At 46.3% G+C, this 18,791-nt stretch overlaps 1 protein-coding gene across 7 annotated transcripts in view; it reads left to right on the top strand.

The window, feature by feature from the left end:
* The window catches only part of thrab (thyroid hormone receptor alpha b), a 124,148-nt gene extending 120,045 nt beyond the window's left edge, over positions 1 to 4,103 (top strand). For 3 of the 7 annotated variants that reach the window (XM_031561573.2, XM_031561574.2, XM_031561576.2), the window contains 3 exons: positions 371 to 517; positions 1,884 to 2,142; positions 3,369 to 4,102. In XM_031561573.2, the coding sequence (XP_031417433.1) occupies positions 371 to 517; positions 1,884 to 2,142; positions 3,369 to 3,619 (657 nt within the window). In that variant the 3' untranslated portion in view covers positions 3,620 to 4,102. Of the gene's footprint in view, positions 1 to 370; positions 518 to 1,883; positions 2,143 to 3,368 lie in introns of all 7 variants that reach the window. The other 4 variants (XM_012814584.3, XM_031561572.2, XM_031561571.2 and 1 more) reach the window with 2 other exon arrangements.
* The last annotated feature ends 14,688 nt before the right edge of the window (positions 4,104 to 18,791 follow it).

Here is an 18,791-nt window from a genome sequence, read left to right as displayed (position 1 = left end):
GAGTGTGTGAGGATTATGTCCTCGTACAGGGACGTGATGTAGCAGCACAACTCCCTCATGGCTGGGATTGGAAAAATCCTCCTGCAAGAGAATACTGTGTTGAGGCTTTGCTAGTCTTTCGAGCGCATCTGTGATCATTTTGAGGGCTTCTGCTGCTGATGATGATGATGCTGATGCCCTCTTTTAAACAAAACAAAGCAAATAAATGGCAAACACTGGTCGAACACAATTGAAGGCTTTTCTCATTTTAATCTCTTTGTATCGGACTCTTGAATATGATTTAGACTGGACGTCATGAATGTGAAATTATTCAATGCATATTATCTTGTCCTGACTTTGACACCCTGCGTCCCCCCTGTCCTGCCTGCAGCCAGAGGACATCGGCCAGTCTCCTGTGGCCCCCACATCAGACGGAGACAAGGTGGACCTGGAGGCCTTCAGCGAGTTCACCAAGATCATCACGCCTGCCATCACCCGCGTGGTCGACTTTGCCAAAAAATTGCCCATGTTCTCAGAGGTGGGTCACCCCTGTTTGTGTCCGTATGTGTGTCTTTTCATACGGGTGTGTGACTGGGTGTGTGTTAGTTGGCCTGTCCGTCAATGTATTTGGGTTTCTGTATGCATGTTTGTGTGTGTGTGTGTGTGTGTGTGTGTTTGTGTGAGATGTAGTATGTGTGTATGGAATTATCTGTCTGTTGTGTCCGCACGCATCTGCGTAAGCTTACATATTTGCGTGGCTGTGTGCGTATTTCATGAACTGTGAGAATTATGGAATAACTATCAAGTTGTCAGGCCATCACAGTGAAATGCTGCGATGTGCAGTGTTGATGTGCAGTGTTTATTGCTTCTGTTGGGATTTTTGCACATAATTGCCTGTGCGTTTGCGGTCAGTAGCTGGCTGAAATGAATCTTTGTCACTGAGACTGAACACGGCAAGCATCCCACTCCCCACCCAGCGCTTGGATTCGGCTAATTAGCTAAAGATGTGGTGCAGCGGAGTGGGCTGGGGTCTTATTGTTTGTCATTGAAATTGAGTGGATAATTACTAGCCTGTTTTATTTAGTAGATGATGACTGCCTGCTCTGTGTGTGCGTGTGTGTGTGTGTGTGTGTGTGTGTGTGTGTGTCTGTGTGTGTGTGTGAGAGAGAGAGAGAGAGAGAGTGAGAGAGAGAGAGAGAGAGAGAGAGAGAGAGAGAGAGAGAGAGAAGGAGAGGCATGGGAGTTCTCCTATTTTTGTCCACACTAGCACACCATCCTATGCACATTCCCATCAGGGTGAGTGTGGCATACTCTGGCCTGTCCTCCTGAGCTGGCTGGCTGGCATCTCTCACACTGTTGCTCGGGGTGTTTATGGGCGCAGAGGGCAGGTCGTGTTGCGGGGGGGCCCAGCGGGTGGGCGGGCTGCAAGCGGAGACGCTCCCTTGCGAGGCAGGGGTCGTTAAGTGTCCGTAATCAGAACCGCGGCAGCACTAATGAGGCTGGGAGGGTTACCAAGCTCTGTGCTTTTGAGACTACAGAATTTGTGTGTGTGTGTGTGTGTGTGTATGTGTGTGTGTGTGTTTGTGTGTGCGTCTGTGTGTGGGAGTGAAACCCTACCTTTTCTATGTGTGTGTGCGTGCGTGTGTGCTCCTTTTTTGTATTGTATTGTATTTGTAAGTTTGCGTGAACACAAGGCAGTGTGTGTGTGTGTGTGTGTGTGTGTGTGTGTGTGTGTGTGTGTGTGTGTGTGTGTGTGTGTGTGTGTGCTGATCATTACCTCTTAGATGCATAGTGATGGCCATCCCCACCAAAGCGCACAAATGTGCACACATAGTGCCCATCCTCCCGTGCAACTCACCTCTTCTCTCTCTCTCTCTCTCTCTCTCTCTCTCTCTCTCTCTCAGCTGCCTTGTGAAGACCAGATCATCCTTCTGAAAGGCTGTTGCATGGAGATCATGTCCCTGCGGGCGGCAGTGCGCTACGACCCCGAGAGCGAGACGCTGACGCTGAGCGGCGAGATGGCCGTCAAGCGCGAGCAGCTCAAGAACGGCGGCCTGGGCGTGGTGTCCGATGCCATCTTCGACCTGGGCAAGAGCCTGGCGCAGTTCAACCTGGACGACACAGAGGTGGCGCTGCTGCAGGCTGTACTTCTCATGAGCTCAGGTGAGGGGGCAGTGAGGGGTCGAAGGTGAAAGCTTGTGGGGGTCATGTTGAAGTCTGGCTAGTGTTCGTAAGTGGCTGGGAAGTACTTGAAAGCTTCTGGTTATACACTAGCTCATACATGTGTCTCTGTATACTCTGGTAACAAACTGGGTCTATATGTTTATGTATGGCTGCAGGTCTCTGTCTCTCCTTTCTGTATTTAAGTAGCTTTTAAGGTATGAAGCATGCTGTTTTTTTTTACTCTGTTTTCTTTTATTGCATGTGGATCTTATCGGTTGCCTGAATTAAGATGTTTGAAAAGGGCAAGGGGGAGGGGGAACTTCATTCACTACATTAGTATCACAGTAAGCCCTTGCTCCATTGATGTCCCATTATTGCACCCGAAAGGAAGAAAAAAAAAAGAAAAACGATATGTAATTGAAAATCTTTTGTGCTGAGATCTTAGCACTGTGTCCAGCTCACGTCACATCAAAAACAGCAAACAACAAAAAAGAATAGAAGATGGTGAGGTAAAACATTTTCAATTCACCACCCCTCAGACAAACCATATCATTGCTGTGAAGAGTTAGTGTATGGGCCAAAGAGACCTGTTCTTAACTCAGACACCATTTTGTGAAGAACAGAGGACGTAAAGGGTAACCATTTGTCTTAAGCAAAGGGACTTTTGAAAATGGATTGAAGGATTCCCAAGCCGACTACGCTGAAGGGTCCAGGCATCTCATATGAATTCCTCAGACCAATTCAATTAAATTCAATTTTATTTATATAGCGCCATAACAATACAATTGTCTGTAGCAGACTCTACGCTGAAGGGTCCTCAGACCAGTGCTTTCATAAACGCAGGCTATTATCCCAGTGACTGAAAACAGCGGACTATAAAGGAACATGCTGTGGTGACGTCCAATGGGAAAGAAACTACTGAGAAGCCTTGACAAAAACAGGACATGTAAGACCAGGCTGTGTCACAGGTAGATAGAACGTGGGTCAAACAATCAGCAGTTTTATTATCTAGGCCAGGAATATGTGCCGCCTGGATTGTAAAATTCCCCATAACACATGACTTTATCCGCCTCATCAATCTGTTGATAAAAGGATGTCAGTGTCAGCTGATGGCTGAGAAGTGGGCGGACTGCCTGAACTAATGCAACTACCCTTGATTTCATGTTAAACCTCTGTTTCACTCTCTCTCTGTCTCCCCCCCCTCTCTCTCTCACTCACTGTCTCAGACCGTTCTGGCATCACCTGCGTGGACAAGATCGAGAAGTGCCAGGAGATGTACCTGCTGGCGTTCGAGCACTACATCAATTACCGCAAGCACAACATTCCCCACTTCTGGCCCAAGCTGCTGATGAAGGTGACGGACCTGCGCATGATCGGGGCCTGCCACGCCAGCCGCTTCCTGCACATGAAGGTGGAGTGCCCCAACGAGCTCTTCCCCCCGCTCTTCCTGGAGGTGTTCGAGGACCAGGAGGTGTGAGGGAGGAGGGAGGAGGAGGAGGAGGAGGAAGAGAGAGACAGAGAGAAGGAGTAGGAGGAGAAGAAAGGCAGAGGAGGGAGATCCAGTCTGATTGGAGGAGCAGTGGAAGCAGTCGGAGCCTGGACACACGAGGCAGGAAGGACTCTTGGAGCGTCACCTCTCTCCCATTCCCTTGCCCTGCCACCGCCGCCCACCCTATCCCGGGGACATATTTTATTTTACGTTTGGTCTGTTTTTTTTTTTTCTCAGAAGAGTAAAAATGCACCGTTTCGTCTCCTCACCCACACGTGTGAAACAGACACCAGCAGCAGCATTGGCAAAAGGGGGAGTTGGAGGGATGGGGGGCGGGGGGGCGGGGGGGTCACCACCGGCTATGCTTCTATGTTGTGTATTTTTTTATGTTTTTGTATGTTTGTTTACGGTTTTGTTTTGTTTTTCAGGGTGGGGGTGGGGGGGTTGCTTTGGTTTGGATACTCAGCCCTCATCACCTGACCCCAGCCCCACTGTTCCCCCCCAACCCCCCCCCCCCACCCCCCCCACCCACCCTCCATCCCCTGCGTCCGCGCCCCCCCCCCCCCCCACACACACACACACTGACACACATCTCACTGCCCTGAACAGATACAGTATGCTGGCCCTTCTGTCTCTGCTCCTTGTCTTATACTGACAGTTTACCTTTCCTGCCGAAGTACACCTCAGCATAGGGGAACACACACTCACTCACACACAAACACTCACACTCACACATTAACACGAAACCTCTTGTTTGTGTACAAACTTCTCAGACCGTTGTTGGAGGCTGGCCTTCCTTTCTGAGTGACAGGAAATGACATCAATGCCAGCATTGTTAAAGGGGCGTGGCTTCTCAGCTGTCTCAGCTGTGAGCAGATTCTCTCCCCGCCCCTTAGAAGACAACCAATAGGATCAATAACTGGTTAGTTGTATTTCATTGTGAATATCTCAGCGTAACTTCGGTCAGGGCTGTGTTATTTTTAGGATCCAGGACACTTTTTTAAGGCAGCAACCACCAATACACTCAAGTGGGAATATTTCCCCCATTCTTTTTCGTTTGTTTTCATTTTATTTCTTCAACCTATCCTGGAAGGGTGTTTTTTTTTTTTTTGCGAAAGTGTTTGCTGTTTGTTTTTTCATTTTTTTATTGTTTTTAAATCAAGATGAACGACGGACAGACCTCATTTCACTCGTCTCTCTCTGTGCTAATGAGAACCTGAGCCTCACACACACTGGAGTGGGAGGATGTTTCTCAACCAAACCCTGGTGCTATGTTGGACTTTTATTTTCATTTAATGGGAGAGGTGCCACAGGATGGGCCTCTCTTGAGGTGTTCGGGGAGGCTGTTGTGTAAGAAGTCAGTGCACCCCCCAACCCCCCCATACACACACACACACACACACACACACACACACACAGGATCCCGGACTGTCCTAAAGCTCTGGGTCTACATCTCTTTTTTTTTTCTTTTTTCTTTTTTTAATGTTGTTTCCGAGAAGAACTACCTGAGGCACACATATACACTTACGTGAGCACACACACACACACACACACACACACACACACACACACACATATGCACATAAATGAAAAACAGTGCAACCTCAGTACCGTTGTGTGTGGGTCTGCCATGTCATTGCCTAGCCTTCCTCTGCCAGCCCCCAGGCCTCGCTTGAATGATAATTGAGCCCTTCTTTCCCAGGAAAGTCACTGTAGAGGAGACTTCGAGAAAGAGAGAGAAAGAGAAAGAGAGAGAGAGAGAGAGAGTAAGAGAGTGGTGTTCGGATAATAAGGAGAGTGTGAGAAGAGACTGAAAGGAGTGAGTGAAAGCGAGACCAACTTTAAAAGAGCTGGTTAATGGGTCCAGTGCCCAGCAACTTGTAAAGAATCCAGCCTTTGACCACACACACACACACACACACACACACACACCTCCTCAGTGCGCAGACTATCTGAATAGCACTGATTAGCATCAGAACAGGGTAGCCAAGGCCGTCATCCTTGACACACTCATGTAGACACACGAGACACACACACCTCAGAAAAAAAAAAGAAAAAAAAACTCAAATGCCTCATTTTTAACTGTATGCACTGCAGTGCTAATGTAAGCCCTGCCGTCCAGGGCTCTGTGAGTTTCAGTCCAGATCCTCCTCGCTCCGCAGCCACGGCCGCCATGGTAACACGCACACACACACACACACACACACACACACACACACACACACACACAAACACAGACACAGAACAACCATTGGCGGTTAGGGCTGCAGGAATGGCCATCATATTTACCTCAAACGTGGGCACACCTCCGGCTGTGGCTCATAGACTGCCTCTGTGCTAACAGGCTCTACCTCACCTCTGAACACAGGGCAGCTACCCACAGCCTCTTCCCACACACACACACACACACAAACACACACGCATACACACTTACACACACACAGTTACCCACAGTGTTCTATCCACACCATCCCTCTGTCCTCTCTCACACAGACCTAGTGATATACCACTGCAGACAGGAGGGCCGGCTCAACAACACCACCACCCCCACCCCCCCTCAACACACACACCCCAAACCTCACCTTCATCGCGACCCCCCCCCACCCCCCTTCCCCAGAAGCTAGCATCCTATCCCCTATCCTTCTAATTTTTTTCCTCATACTGGGTTTTGGATAGGATTCTGTTTGAGGGGCGCGGGACAAGGGTTGTCCCATGATTTGTTCCTTTCTGTCTTTCTTCTTTTTTTTTATTTCCTTTCTGTCTTTTATGTGGGACCAAGTGTCACTTTCTTTCTTTCTTTTTAATTTTGAAAATGAGTCCCCTCTCGGCTGAAAGAACCCTGCAGTGTGGGAGGAAGCCATGTGACTTGTGACAGGTGCCCCACCGATGAAGAGGACACGCTGAGGTGAACTTTGAACTTCCTTTTCTCTCTCTTTTTTTCTCTTTTTGGAGAAAAAAACACAACCTAAAAAAAAAAAAGAAACAAAACTTAAAAAAATATGTGAGATGAAAAAACAAAGAATGCCCCAACCCTGCAGCAGCCAGGCCTGAAGCTGATGTGTTAAGCACTGTTTAGAGGAGAAAACGTTAAAAACATCCTAAACATCCTTTGAAGTCTTTTTTTTTTCCCCTAACACCTAGCAGTTATTTTGTGAATGAAAAAGAGAGACAAAGAGAAAGAGAAAAAAACTAAAGTAGCGTGGGTGTGTTGTGATTTTCTTCATGTTTTTGGTGGACTGGTGGATGGAAGGATGAATGGATAGATGCGAGGATGAGAGCAGTGGGGGCCGTGGCAAAATGCCAGACGACGGGGAGGAGAAGAAAAAAAAAGGAGTCTGTCCGTGCCACTCCTGCACTCATCCGCTTGAGCGTCAGAGTTTTTGCACTAAAGCAGTGGTCCCAACCATCTACCCCACCCCACCCCACCCACGTCTCCCTCCTCTCTGCACGCCCTCAGAGGTACGGATGGCAAGTACCCTGTGAAGAAGTTGGAAGAGAAAGCGAGAGAGAGAGAGAGAGAGAAAGAAGTGACACTAGACACACACCTGCCCACCTAATTAATAATTGGCCTTCTGTCAAACAGAAGAGCAGCCCTACCTAAACACACGTACACACTGATGAGTGTGGGGTGTGGACAACCCGATCGCAGTATTAAGACGAACACACAAACACACACACACACATGCTAACTGTTTTACCTGGCTCATTGATCCTCTCCCTTCCCAAAAAAAAGACTAAGTCATGTGTGCACACTGAGAGTGAACGCACGTGGACACCGAACGAGAAGTGGGCCACCACGGGCACACAGCCGTGGACCTCAGAGAGACCTCTCCAACTCAGTGCCGGTGAAAAGCAGCACCAAAAGTGTGTGTGTGTGTGTGTCTGTGTGTCTGTGTGTGTATGTTTCTGCAGAGAACAGTTTCCACCTTTGCATAAATCTGGGGCTTGATGGAGGGGCAGGGGGCGTGACTACAGATCTCTCAAAGGCAGCAGAGGAGACGAGAACAAGCAAGAGAGAGAGAAAAATGGATGAACAAACGAACGAGTGAATGAGCGATTCCTCTTGCCCCGGAAGTCTCTCCCAACGCCCTCTATCTCCTGCAATCTCCCCACTCCTGGAAGGAAGGAGGACCACCTTACACCTCCTCTCTGAAATGATCAAAGAGAGGGTTGGCATTCCATGGATGTGGGTATGTGATACTCACGTCCGGAAAAATCATGACAAAGACACAGGACAGGATAAGAGACAAAAACACAGATCTGGCAATAGTCATGTCCTCGAGTCTGGAGAGTTGATCAGATTTTGTGTGTGTGTGTGTGTGTGTGTGTGTGCGTGCGTGCGTGCGTGCGTGCGTGCGTGCGTGCGTGCGTGCGTGTGTGCGTGTGTGTGTGTGGTTGGATGTGTAGGGGTTACCATGCTGCTTTACCCTCTGAGTCAACTTAATTTGAAAGTGAAAGAGATAAATGATATAATCAAAAACCCAGACGGAAAATGTTGAAATTTGAAAGACTCCAGAACAAAAAAGATGGGAGCTTTTTAAAAAAAAAGAAATAATAATAATCTCAATGTTTTTTTGTTTTTTTTGTTTGTTTGTTTGTTTGTTCTTGATGCTTAACTGCTCTGTGTAGAAGAGAGGAAACAACAGAGATAGTCACCTTTTTGACCATGCGTGCAGTGTAACCTAGACAAAAAGAAGAACTTCACCTCTTTCTCACATCACCTCTAGTTTCTATTGAAAAAGCCAACTGCTCTCTTGTCTGTGTAGCTATCCCATTGTCCGTCCTTTTATCAAGAGGAATTTACAGATGAAACAAACAACAGGAATATTTTCCTTTTTTTAAATATTTTCTTTTTCTTTTTTAAAAAAATCAAAGACTGAATAAACACACACACACATACATAAACACACAGGAAAATGTAATGCAACAGAAAACTGAAAATATGAAAAAAAAAAAAGAACTGAAACAGAAAACCTTCTCATACCTCACACAACACAAAACTCTAATGAATCTGGGTGCGGGGGCAGAACTGCTGGCACTTGTTCGAAGTGTGTGAAACACATGCAGGTGTAGAGATGTGCATTGAGATATATGTGCTTGGTGCGTGAACGCATGTACAGACATTACAGAAACACTCCCCTCCTCACCCCACCCCCCAGTCTATAACACCACCCCCCTCTCCAAAAGCCCCCCTTCCCAAGCCCCCTTTTGGCACCAACTCCCTACCACCACCTCCCCCATCTCCTTGATGGCAGCATCCACCCATGGAGGTTAGGTGCACATATGGCTTCAAACTGAAGGACTCTGGCAGCAACTTCAGGAGTCACAGTGTCACAGGCCTACGTCGGACCCTGTCTAATGGTATTCTCTGAGATCTTGTGATTTGAACTGTATGTATGTGTGTATGTATTTGTGTGTGTGTGTGTGTGTTTGAGAAAGCTGGACTGGGGAGAGGAGAGGAGTGTTCTTGTAGTAGTGGAGAGTCTCATGGTATTGAATGTAGCTGACAGGACTGGGCCCTAACTGAGCCCCGCAAAACCAGAACCCGAACCTCACTTCAGGTCACCAGCAGAGTGGACAGTGCTGTCAAAAAAAAATGACGTTACACACAACAAACTGAGAATATTGCCCATCTGCAAGGTGCAATATGTTGTTCTATTTTTGTTGTTGTTGTTCTTTTTGTACCTTTTTAGTTTGTTCTTTTTTTGTTTTTTGTTTGTTTGTTTGTTTTTTTTGGCCATAACCAAGGATGTAAATACAAAAAAAAAAAGAAAAGAAAAAAAAGATGAAATCAGTATATGTAAATCATGTGCAACACACACATACTTGGATGTTTAGGCCAGGATACAATACCCTGTATCGGCGAACTTCCACCATCTTGTACAGTTTTGAGAGAAAAAATGCATATGTAGCGATGTTAATGCTTCATACATCTGTATGTGTCCTTGTGTGCACTCGCAAAATGTGCATGTCGATCCATGTTATGGAAAAGTGCCCCATGAAGTTAACGATCCAGACCTGTGCCTCCTATTCTTCAAAAAGATATGATTCTAACACACACACATACACACGATCACACATTCTCACACACACACACACACACACCCCTCTGATCCCAACAGGAACCTGTAGGCTGCATTGAACTGCCAGTTGGAGGGGCTGTGGATATGAGGCTGACAGAGTGTTCAGTCCGTCTAATGGGCCCTGGGGAGAAAGAGAGGAGGGAGACGGATGGGGGGATGGCGGTAGACTGGAAGAAGGCTCCAGAAGACTGAGTCTGGAGAAATGTGTTGAGCCTCCAACACTGATGCAATCAGGAGCTCCACAGCATGCAGGCAGACAAACAGCCAGACGCCCTGTCCCCCTGCTTTGCTACTGCCAATCATCTTTAATCTGGGAAAACACACACACACACACACACGCACACACACGTTCACATTCACTCGCATGTGTGCAGACACACACAAAAAAAGACATCCTTGCGATTTTACTAAGGTCTAGCCCGGGTAACACACGTCTACTCACTATCAGAGCAGGGAGGATACTTCTATTTCTTCATGCCAAATGTAGAGGAAGTTTTGTCCTTTTTGTAACTTTGAGCTGAAACAGAAAAAAAAAAACAATGCCAGTAGTAGGCTGTCTATGCAATGCCCTTCCACCTCTTCCCTGTTGCATCGTCTCTGTGCCGAGGCCCAACTTAGTGTAAACACGCAGAGCAGAGCATCTCCGTAAGCCAGCTTCAACTGTGCTTTAGTCCCCTGCGGAGGCGAGAGTCCTGGCAGAGATGGGCTGTGTTGCGATGCAGTCTGTGGCTCAGGGCTCTTGGCCCCAAGCCCAGCAGCCAGAGGTAGAAGGGCACTGTTTCAAAGAGCAGAAATTTGCATGTGTGTTGTGGGCGTGGGTATATGTAGGTCTCCAGTGCATCACAAGATGGGGTTGTCCACCCTTTTTGCTTCTGTGGTCATACACTCCGATGTGTTTAAGTGATGTCATCTGCTGCGTTGAGATCGCTCGGAAAAGCAAGTGTGTGCTGGGTGTGTCGGTGCGCCAGGGCGTTAAAACTAAATCTTCAGCCGCGCTCGTGGTTTTCGGGGTGTATTGATGTTTAATGATGACGGTGATGCAGCCGTGTGTTTAGCAATGAGAGGAATAGTCTACACCATTTGGTCTTTGTGAAAGACGAGGTTTGCTCCTAGAGCTGACTTGTAAATATTGAGTTGAACTGAGGACAAGTGAATGTAATCCTTATCTGCGAGAGTTGGGTACAGGCTGTGATTGAAAAGGGAGGGTTTTCTTGGAGAGATGTGCAATGACTGCGAGAGACCTGCTATGACAAATGCACTGTTGAGTCAGTCAGCCAATAATCCACAGACTGAGACCTTGAGGTTGAGAATGCCTTCGATTTCATGCACTTCCAAACCCCTTTATTTGTATTTGTCGTTATGGTACTTAAAAGCCCATTGAAACGCTCCAAGCTGTTTAGCTCTCTTTGGTTTTGGTCAATTTTGGTCGCATAAATATCTGTAAGTGACATTTTTCTAACAAATTATGCCATTGCACTCTGAGCAAGCCCCCCTGGGCTTTTGGAATATTCCAGAAGGTTATTGCAAGTGTCATGTGTTTGAATCATCTTTATGAAGTGCAATACGTCAAGTGTAGGTTCAACAGCCGTAGATGTGAAAGCACATTAGTGGTTTCAGCACCCCGGTCACCTGACCAAAAACCTGTGGGAGTATATTACCCAAGGTAATTCCCAGACTTTGTACTTGTATGAAACATAGAGATATATATTTATGAGATTTGAAAGACCTGCACACCGGACTCTCATACACACCCGACCACTAGAGCGCTGGTTCTGAGTTTTGGCTGAGCTGACAGCACCCCTCTCACCTGCTTTTCGACCCGAGACTGGAAAAGAAAGTTATTGAAGGATTATCTCAGGTAACAAAAAAACTAAAAAAATGACAAATAAATTATGATATACCTTAGCTAATACCATTGTTAGCCCATCTTTATTTGCTCCCGATTGGAAGACAGAGCGTCTTTCACCCTGTGCTCCCTCTCTCCCTCTCCTCGTTCTCTCTCTCTGTGTTCTTTATTGGTTGAGAAGGCATATGGCTACAATAATTCTCATGCATAGGAGACACCCGGGAGCCTTGTGTGGACCCAGCTCCACTTCCCTAAAAAGAGTCTTTATGAGATACCTGTAGGAGAACCTTTTTTTTTAGTTCTGCTTCATTAGGCTACAGCTTGAATAGCTCTACACTGACTGGAGCTTCAATAGTTCTACCTTAGAGTGGCTCGGAAAGAAGTCACCAAGAACATAAACAGTTCTTGAGGAACGGGAGATAAAGTAGTAACTTTACGCATTACCTTGTGCCAACCAAGTAACCTTTTTGACATGCAAAAGGGAATAACGATGTAGGGTTCTGTGCCTCCAAGCCAATCAAAGAGAACACAGGGAAAGGGAACAGCTACGTGTGTTTGTGTGTGTGTGTCTGTGTGACCGTGACAAACAGTGAGCCTGGCTGTGTGAATGAGCCCTGTGATTTCAGGGTGTCCGTGACGTTGTCAGTGTGGCCCAACACACATGCAGGATTCCTCCTGCTTTGCACTCCATCTAGACCTGTGCTCCCTGCGTTAGTGGAAATGCTAAATGTTCTTATGCACACACATACACACCTTACAAAATTACACAGTGCTCACAAGCACACACTAAGCATGTGTTAACCATATGAATAAACAAGATCGTGGCTGTTTTCGTATGTATATGCATTGGCAGGAGAGTCGCCCTGTAATTTCTCAAGACAATATTAACGCCAAGCTCCAAATTTTGGAATATGCTTGTATGATTGCCATACAAGGTGTTTGTAATTTTCCTGTCAATAGAAATGTTCTTTTTTTTTAGTTTTTCTATATTTCGCAAAATCTTTCTCAGCGATTTTTTTTTCTTTCGTTCAATATGCATAAAAGTTGTTGATGCTGTGTTTGTGCATGTGTGCTGTGTGCCTTTGTATAACGTGCTTCTATGTGTGTGTGTGTGATTGTTTGGCTGGATCTGGGTTTGTCTTTACCAATGTACAACACAAGCACCTTTTGAGGCCACGTAAAGAGACATTCAAGTTTTTCTCTTCTTTTCTTTTTTTGATCGATTCCATTACCTTTTTGAGAATGTAGCTGATAATTGCCGGTAGATTACATACGTAGGCTGGAGATACAAGCTTGGTTATGTCAAAGACCCTTACAGTTCAATGGTGTGGTCAAGCTTTAACAAAGAAAATGATGTTGCAATGGCTTTTAGTATGCAAACAGAAATGACTCTGTTAATAGAGTGGTGCTAAATTGTTCTCTCTGTCTCCCTCTTTGTCATTTGAAATGGCAGCCTTATCGATTGTGTCTGGTTTTGACCCAGTGCGGTTCAGTCCTGCAGTAATTATTGATGACTTCATTTGTGTGGAACCCAAAGCTTTTTTTTGGAAAGGACCGAAGTGCACCAAAGGCCTATAGCTCGTAGCTCGTAGCTAGTGTGAGGAATGCCATAGAGAAGTCACTGATGTGCTGGTGCCAGAAAAAGGCATTTTAGTTCAAGGCTGCAGTAATTGTGAATTGAAATAGTGGTTTCCTGTGTGCACATGTGAGGAAATTCATGCACTTATAATTAATGCACTTAAGTGTCTAAAGAATGATTCTAGTGTAGACATCTGTACCTATTTAATACGGCTTTAGCTGTGTATGGCCGGGGGAACCTATATCAGTAGTGTTGGATTGACAGAGTTCTAGACTACCTTCCCCTCCCCTTCCTGCACATGGAACTGTGTTCAAGGGCAATATGTTATTGCCTGTACAGACCAGCACTGCGGCTAGGAGAGTATCTCTGCCCAAGTGCTTTATTGGGTTACACGGACACGCTGAATGCTAATAGAGTAGTAGCGGTGGCTATGACGACTAAGGTAGTCGTGTTTATGTCATTTTTATGCTCCCCACACACTCTCCACCCCCCCTCTAGTAGATAAACATTCCCCCATGTCTTGCTTGTGACCGTTGACAAGCGGACAGTTTGTGGTCTTTGGAGGGATAGTTTGTTAGACTGATTGAATATTTTAATGCTTGTGACTTGCTGCGGTGTGTTCACTTGTCTGACATTTCTACTCTCGAAATATTTTTGTATAGTTGCCAGGGGGTGAGGGAAGGGATAAGCCTTGACAGCGAGGAATGTACGCATATTAAAAAATCTATGTAGAGAATCCGTAGGGGGATTACAGAGGGCGGTGATATTTTTGATGACCCAAGGAGGACGGGATTATAATCCACGGTATAATCTACAGTATAGTATTATATGATGAAACGAAAGCTATATCTATGAATACATATGCAATGTTTGTCAGGTTGATGACGGGTGCGATGGGTAGAGCTTGCTCAGGTTTGATCTAGGGGCCTCAAAAGGTGCTTGCCCTCCCCTTCTCTGTGTCCCACCGTCTGTCTAAACCGCAACTGTGCAGGCGTCACTCTAGGCTCTGTAGTGACATGGACCCTCCTAGTATGACAGCTCCACGTCCTTGCCAGGACAGACAACAAAATAAAACACCCATTGGCAAGACAATTATTGGCAATCCTGTAGAAAACTACAAAAGTGATCAAATGGTTCTTTGTCCAGATTCCTTCGAGGGAGGGGCACCGCACTCAACCCTTGAACCTGCTGTGGTGAGGAAATGACAGAAGGGTCCATGTCAGGCTACTCTGTTTAATACACCACGCATACACACACACACACACACACACACACACACACACACAGTCACAGTCACGCACTTACCAAACTGTGTCTCCACTGCTCAGTCCTCAGACTGTTGGACCACTCTAACTTTGTGTGTCTATCGTGTCTGTCCCTGTCTCGCCGTCGTCTCAAGTCTCAACTGTTAAGCCGTGGCATGAGCCTGTCCTCAGCTCTCAAGCAGTTTTTCTCAAAATGGATGGCCTTTTCCGAAAGACAACTGGACTGAAACCAAATCTAATCCGTGATCCACAGTCCATGGAGATGTGATTTACGAAGAGGCTCCAGTGATTAGTTTGTGTGTTTTTATTTGTCTCTGGTCATGTACCTGTCACCTGATGGTGTATTTTTTATGGGGAATGTTTTTTTTTACTGTCCTTGGTTTATGTTGAAGGACACTGTTCAAACCGTGCAGTAAGCAACCAGTACAGTGTGATTGTGGTTTCAGGTGGGGGGAAAAATGACACAAACAACCAGCCATGGAAAGAAAAAAATACAAACAAATACCCTACCACAACGCTGTAACTATTACTACTTCAACTAATACTACTACTATTCAGATTTTTTAAGATGCTTACTTTTTGTATCACTTTTCAGTCTGAGTTCCTCACTTCACTGTGATCACTGAGGCTGCTGGGAATTTTACAAAGAGGGGCGTGTGCTTCACCAACACTCAGGGGTCATGACCTCTTGTAGGGTCACTGGGGGAGAGCATGGAGCGACACATCCTCTTGGATGACCCTCCTGGCATCGCCCTACTGTAGGAACACGCATGCTGGGCCAAGGCCCCCCCCCTGTAGCGCCTCAGAGTAGACCGAGCCTTGGGGATTGTAGTGAGCTCTTTGACTGTGACTTGTTTTGATGGGAAACAGGGGAAAAGGGTTGAGGAAGAGGAGGAGGAAGTTTCATGAGAGTACTGTGCAGCCAAAACAATCAATGTTTCAGAACACAGAATACCACGTTCCTCACCTGTTGGGTATTCCTCTTGGTTTGTCTTACTCGTGTCACTGCAGTGTCCGAGAGATTAATCCTTGCACAGTTGCCCGGAAAAACCCTTCCCAGGTTGCGGTTGATTGGGTGACTGCTGGTCTGGCAAGACAGATCTGCCTCAGAGGTGGCGTGCTCTCCGGGTTGGGCGTTTCTTTAGCAGTGTAGGATGAGGCGCAGCTGTCGTCTGACGACAAAAGGCCCCGGTTCGAGAAGCGCTTCACAGAGGGAAATCGTGACGCCTCTCTCAGGCTCAAGGCTGCACAGGGCCTCAGGCTCTCTCCCACTCACGTCCTCTCCGAGAGGACAGGACATGTCAAAGAACAGTATACAGGATCCATTTTCACAAAGCACAGGCACTCTGATCAAGGACACCACACACACACACACACACACACACACACATACACACAAAAGAAGGCTGTATGCAAGCTCTGTGCAAAACGAAGTCCTCAGACACCGACTCACACACAAACATCCAGTTGAAAAAAATGTCACACAACACCTCCGAATATCTACTGTGATCTCCTCTCGCACCACCCACACCACCCGGCCTCCATCACACCCACCACCACCCAAATCACCCCTTTCTCCCACCCTAGCATCATCCCCCTCCCCTTTCCTTTATCAAGAGTCCAGTGGGTGGTGTGGTGTCAGGTTTTTGTGGTGGGCTGCTTCTGACAGGTCCAGACAATCAGCGTGTTTGTAAATGTCAATGTGATTTTCAAATCTTTGTTTATGGTCAGGATTTTAAAGGAAGATATTTTTATGGTAATTGTCGCTGGTCTATTTTACTATATATTTATGTAATAAATATGTGACTAAATTTACATCTCTCTGGCTCTGGTCTTTTTTTTGTATCTTTCTGCTCTGTAGCTTTTTAATGTTGTGGAGAATCAATACATATGTGAGCCTTTCCTGATTGCATCTGGCAGCTGCTTCCCCCTCTCTCTCTCTCTCTTTCTCTCTCTTTCTCGCTCTCTCACACACACACACACACACATACACACAGTCCTCCAAGTTAACATAAACACGAATGTAACAAAAACAAATGTGGAGCTAAACAAAGCAAAGACTGTGAGTCTATCAGAAGTCGAAGCAGGTTGCTTATTTGCCTCCATCCAAAGGCTTGCCAATGGAGGCTGGCAGGTCATGAAACGACACGAGGACCCACTGGAGCCCCGATTCCAGCCCTTGAGAACCTTGGGCAATAGTGCCCCACACTCCTCTCCACAGGGCTGAACGATTTGGGAAAATAATCTAATTTTTTCCCCAAATATTGCGATTGCGATTTAATATGCGATTTTTTTATTTTATCCACATTTTTTTCCCAACAAATCGTAATGAATGATTTAAATATGACCAACACAATATGAGATACATTTAGTTAAAAATATTATTTCCCACATTTTTTGTTTTGTTTTAGACCACGTTTTTAATCGCGAACGTTGCGGTTAGAAAATCGCGTTCTATCATATCGCGATTAAATCGCAAATGCAATTAATCGTTCAGCCCTACCTCTCCACACATATCACATCAACACACACACATGCATATAAAGATGCAGTCCAACACTTTCAGTTACTAGTACTATATTTGCAAGGATAAACTGTATTTGGAAGGATTTGATGAGGGCATACTAATGGCAGACAAGGGAGCAGAAAAAGTCAGACGGTAAAAACATTCATGTGGAACGAAAGCTTAACAGTGAGCAGTCTTGTTGTGTATGTTTATGAGGTTCTTACATCTCAACAATCTAAAAGACTGTTGGTAATCTTACTACATTTACGTATCAGACACAGTTACGGTTCTATGTGATACACATGTAATATAGCTCCCCTAACTGGTAAAGCAAGGCGCTGGCAACAAGGTCGTGGCTTTGACACGTAATACACAGACGAAATGTGTAAATGTACAATACTGCCTCTCATTTAGGACAAAAGTGTATGCCAAATGTCAAAATACATGTACATGTATTTGGAAAGCATATCACACAGTTGTGAATGGTCACTTATGTGCAGATTCATATAATCCAGGTTGGGTCTTCTCAGGTCATGATGAGTCTTATCACCTGCTGAGGAGACTAAAGAGTTCCCCAGGATTGTGATGATGCAAGGGAAGGGCTGGGATTTTAGGGTCATGAAAATGTCACTGGGCTGGGTGTGTTTGACTCGCTACTGCCCCCTAGTGTGACTGGCCTTGCACCATCAATGTTTTCCCCCACTCACGTGAGCCAACAACTAAGGAAGGGACTCTGCTGGTCATAATGCTTTCAGCAACAATACAACACTGGTTGTAGGGATTGTGGCTAGGAATCTGCTCGCTGTGTTTAAAAGGATGAAGAGATTATAGGTTTACTCGTGTGTGAGTGTGTGAGCCGTGTCTTAACCTGCTGCGAGAGAGAGAGAGAGAGACATTTGGCTGTCCTCAGATCAGTTGTTTTGAGAGCTGTTAATCACCGAAACTCTGGAGGCTGGCCGTTCTTCTCGAGTAGAGTGGGAGCTGTTGTGCAGGCTGTGATCTCACAAAGGCAGCTTTTCCTGCTGACCAATCCTGACTCTGCACAGCACTGCTTAGTCCTTCCCCCTCACCGCCCCCCCCCACACACACCCCACACACACACACACCACCCCCCCTCCCCCTACACACACTCCCGTGCCTCTCCATATTCAGCAAGAGCAGGAATTTTCCACTCAGCAGCAAGCAAACATCACAGCCAGCTGTGCAGTCATCTCAGGTACATGCTGTCACACCGACGCACTTCCATGCATACACCTCACAGAGCGTGCGACTTGGACCCACTCCATACCATAGGGGAAAACCAGGTTTTTTTTCCACCATTCTTCCTTTCTCTCGCTTTCCCAGGATCCTTGTTTATCAGTTAGCAAGTGCATTGTGCTCGTAGAGAAGTCTCCCCCCTCATAATGATAGCAGTCTCTCGGGAGGTGAGGGGATTTCACAATTATCCACAGTGACTGCTGTTCCCCCTCTTCACTCAAGCTGTAATGCATGTAAACAAGAAGCAATGGACTGACTCTGTGAGTGGCATCCTTTCATACACAGTACAGGGCACAGTAGGGAGGAAAAAGCACAGGAGAAAAAAGGTGTCCACGTCTCAGCCATGTTGGATATAGATGCAGGACACAAACAAGACAAATGGAGGTGTGCACAGTCTATGGCGTTTCAGCTCTCCAGTTTCTTATCAGGTACCTGCCAGATGGGAACCTAGGGGTCGAAATGTTGCAGCGGTTAGTGATAGACTAGTGTAAAATCAGCGCGTGAACCTCAACTTTCTTCTTCTGCACACCCTCACCCTCACACACATTTGGGAACTGCACATGTAAAAACCCATTACATAACAGCATCCCTTCCCCCTTCGCAGCTCTGCTGGGTCAGGTGAGG

Source organism: Clupea harengus, chromosome 23, assembly GCF_900700415.2.
Source record: "Clupea harengus chromosome 23, Ch_v2.0.2, whole genome shotgun sequence".
Taxonomy (NCBI): domain Eukaryota; kingdom Metazoa; phylum Chordata; class Actinopteri; order Clupeiformes; family Clupeidae; genus Clupea; species Clupea harengus.
Note: the sequence above shows the minus strand (reverse complement) of the source record. Positions and strands in the feature narration are given on the sequence as shown.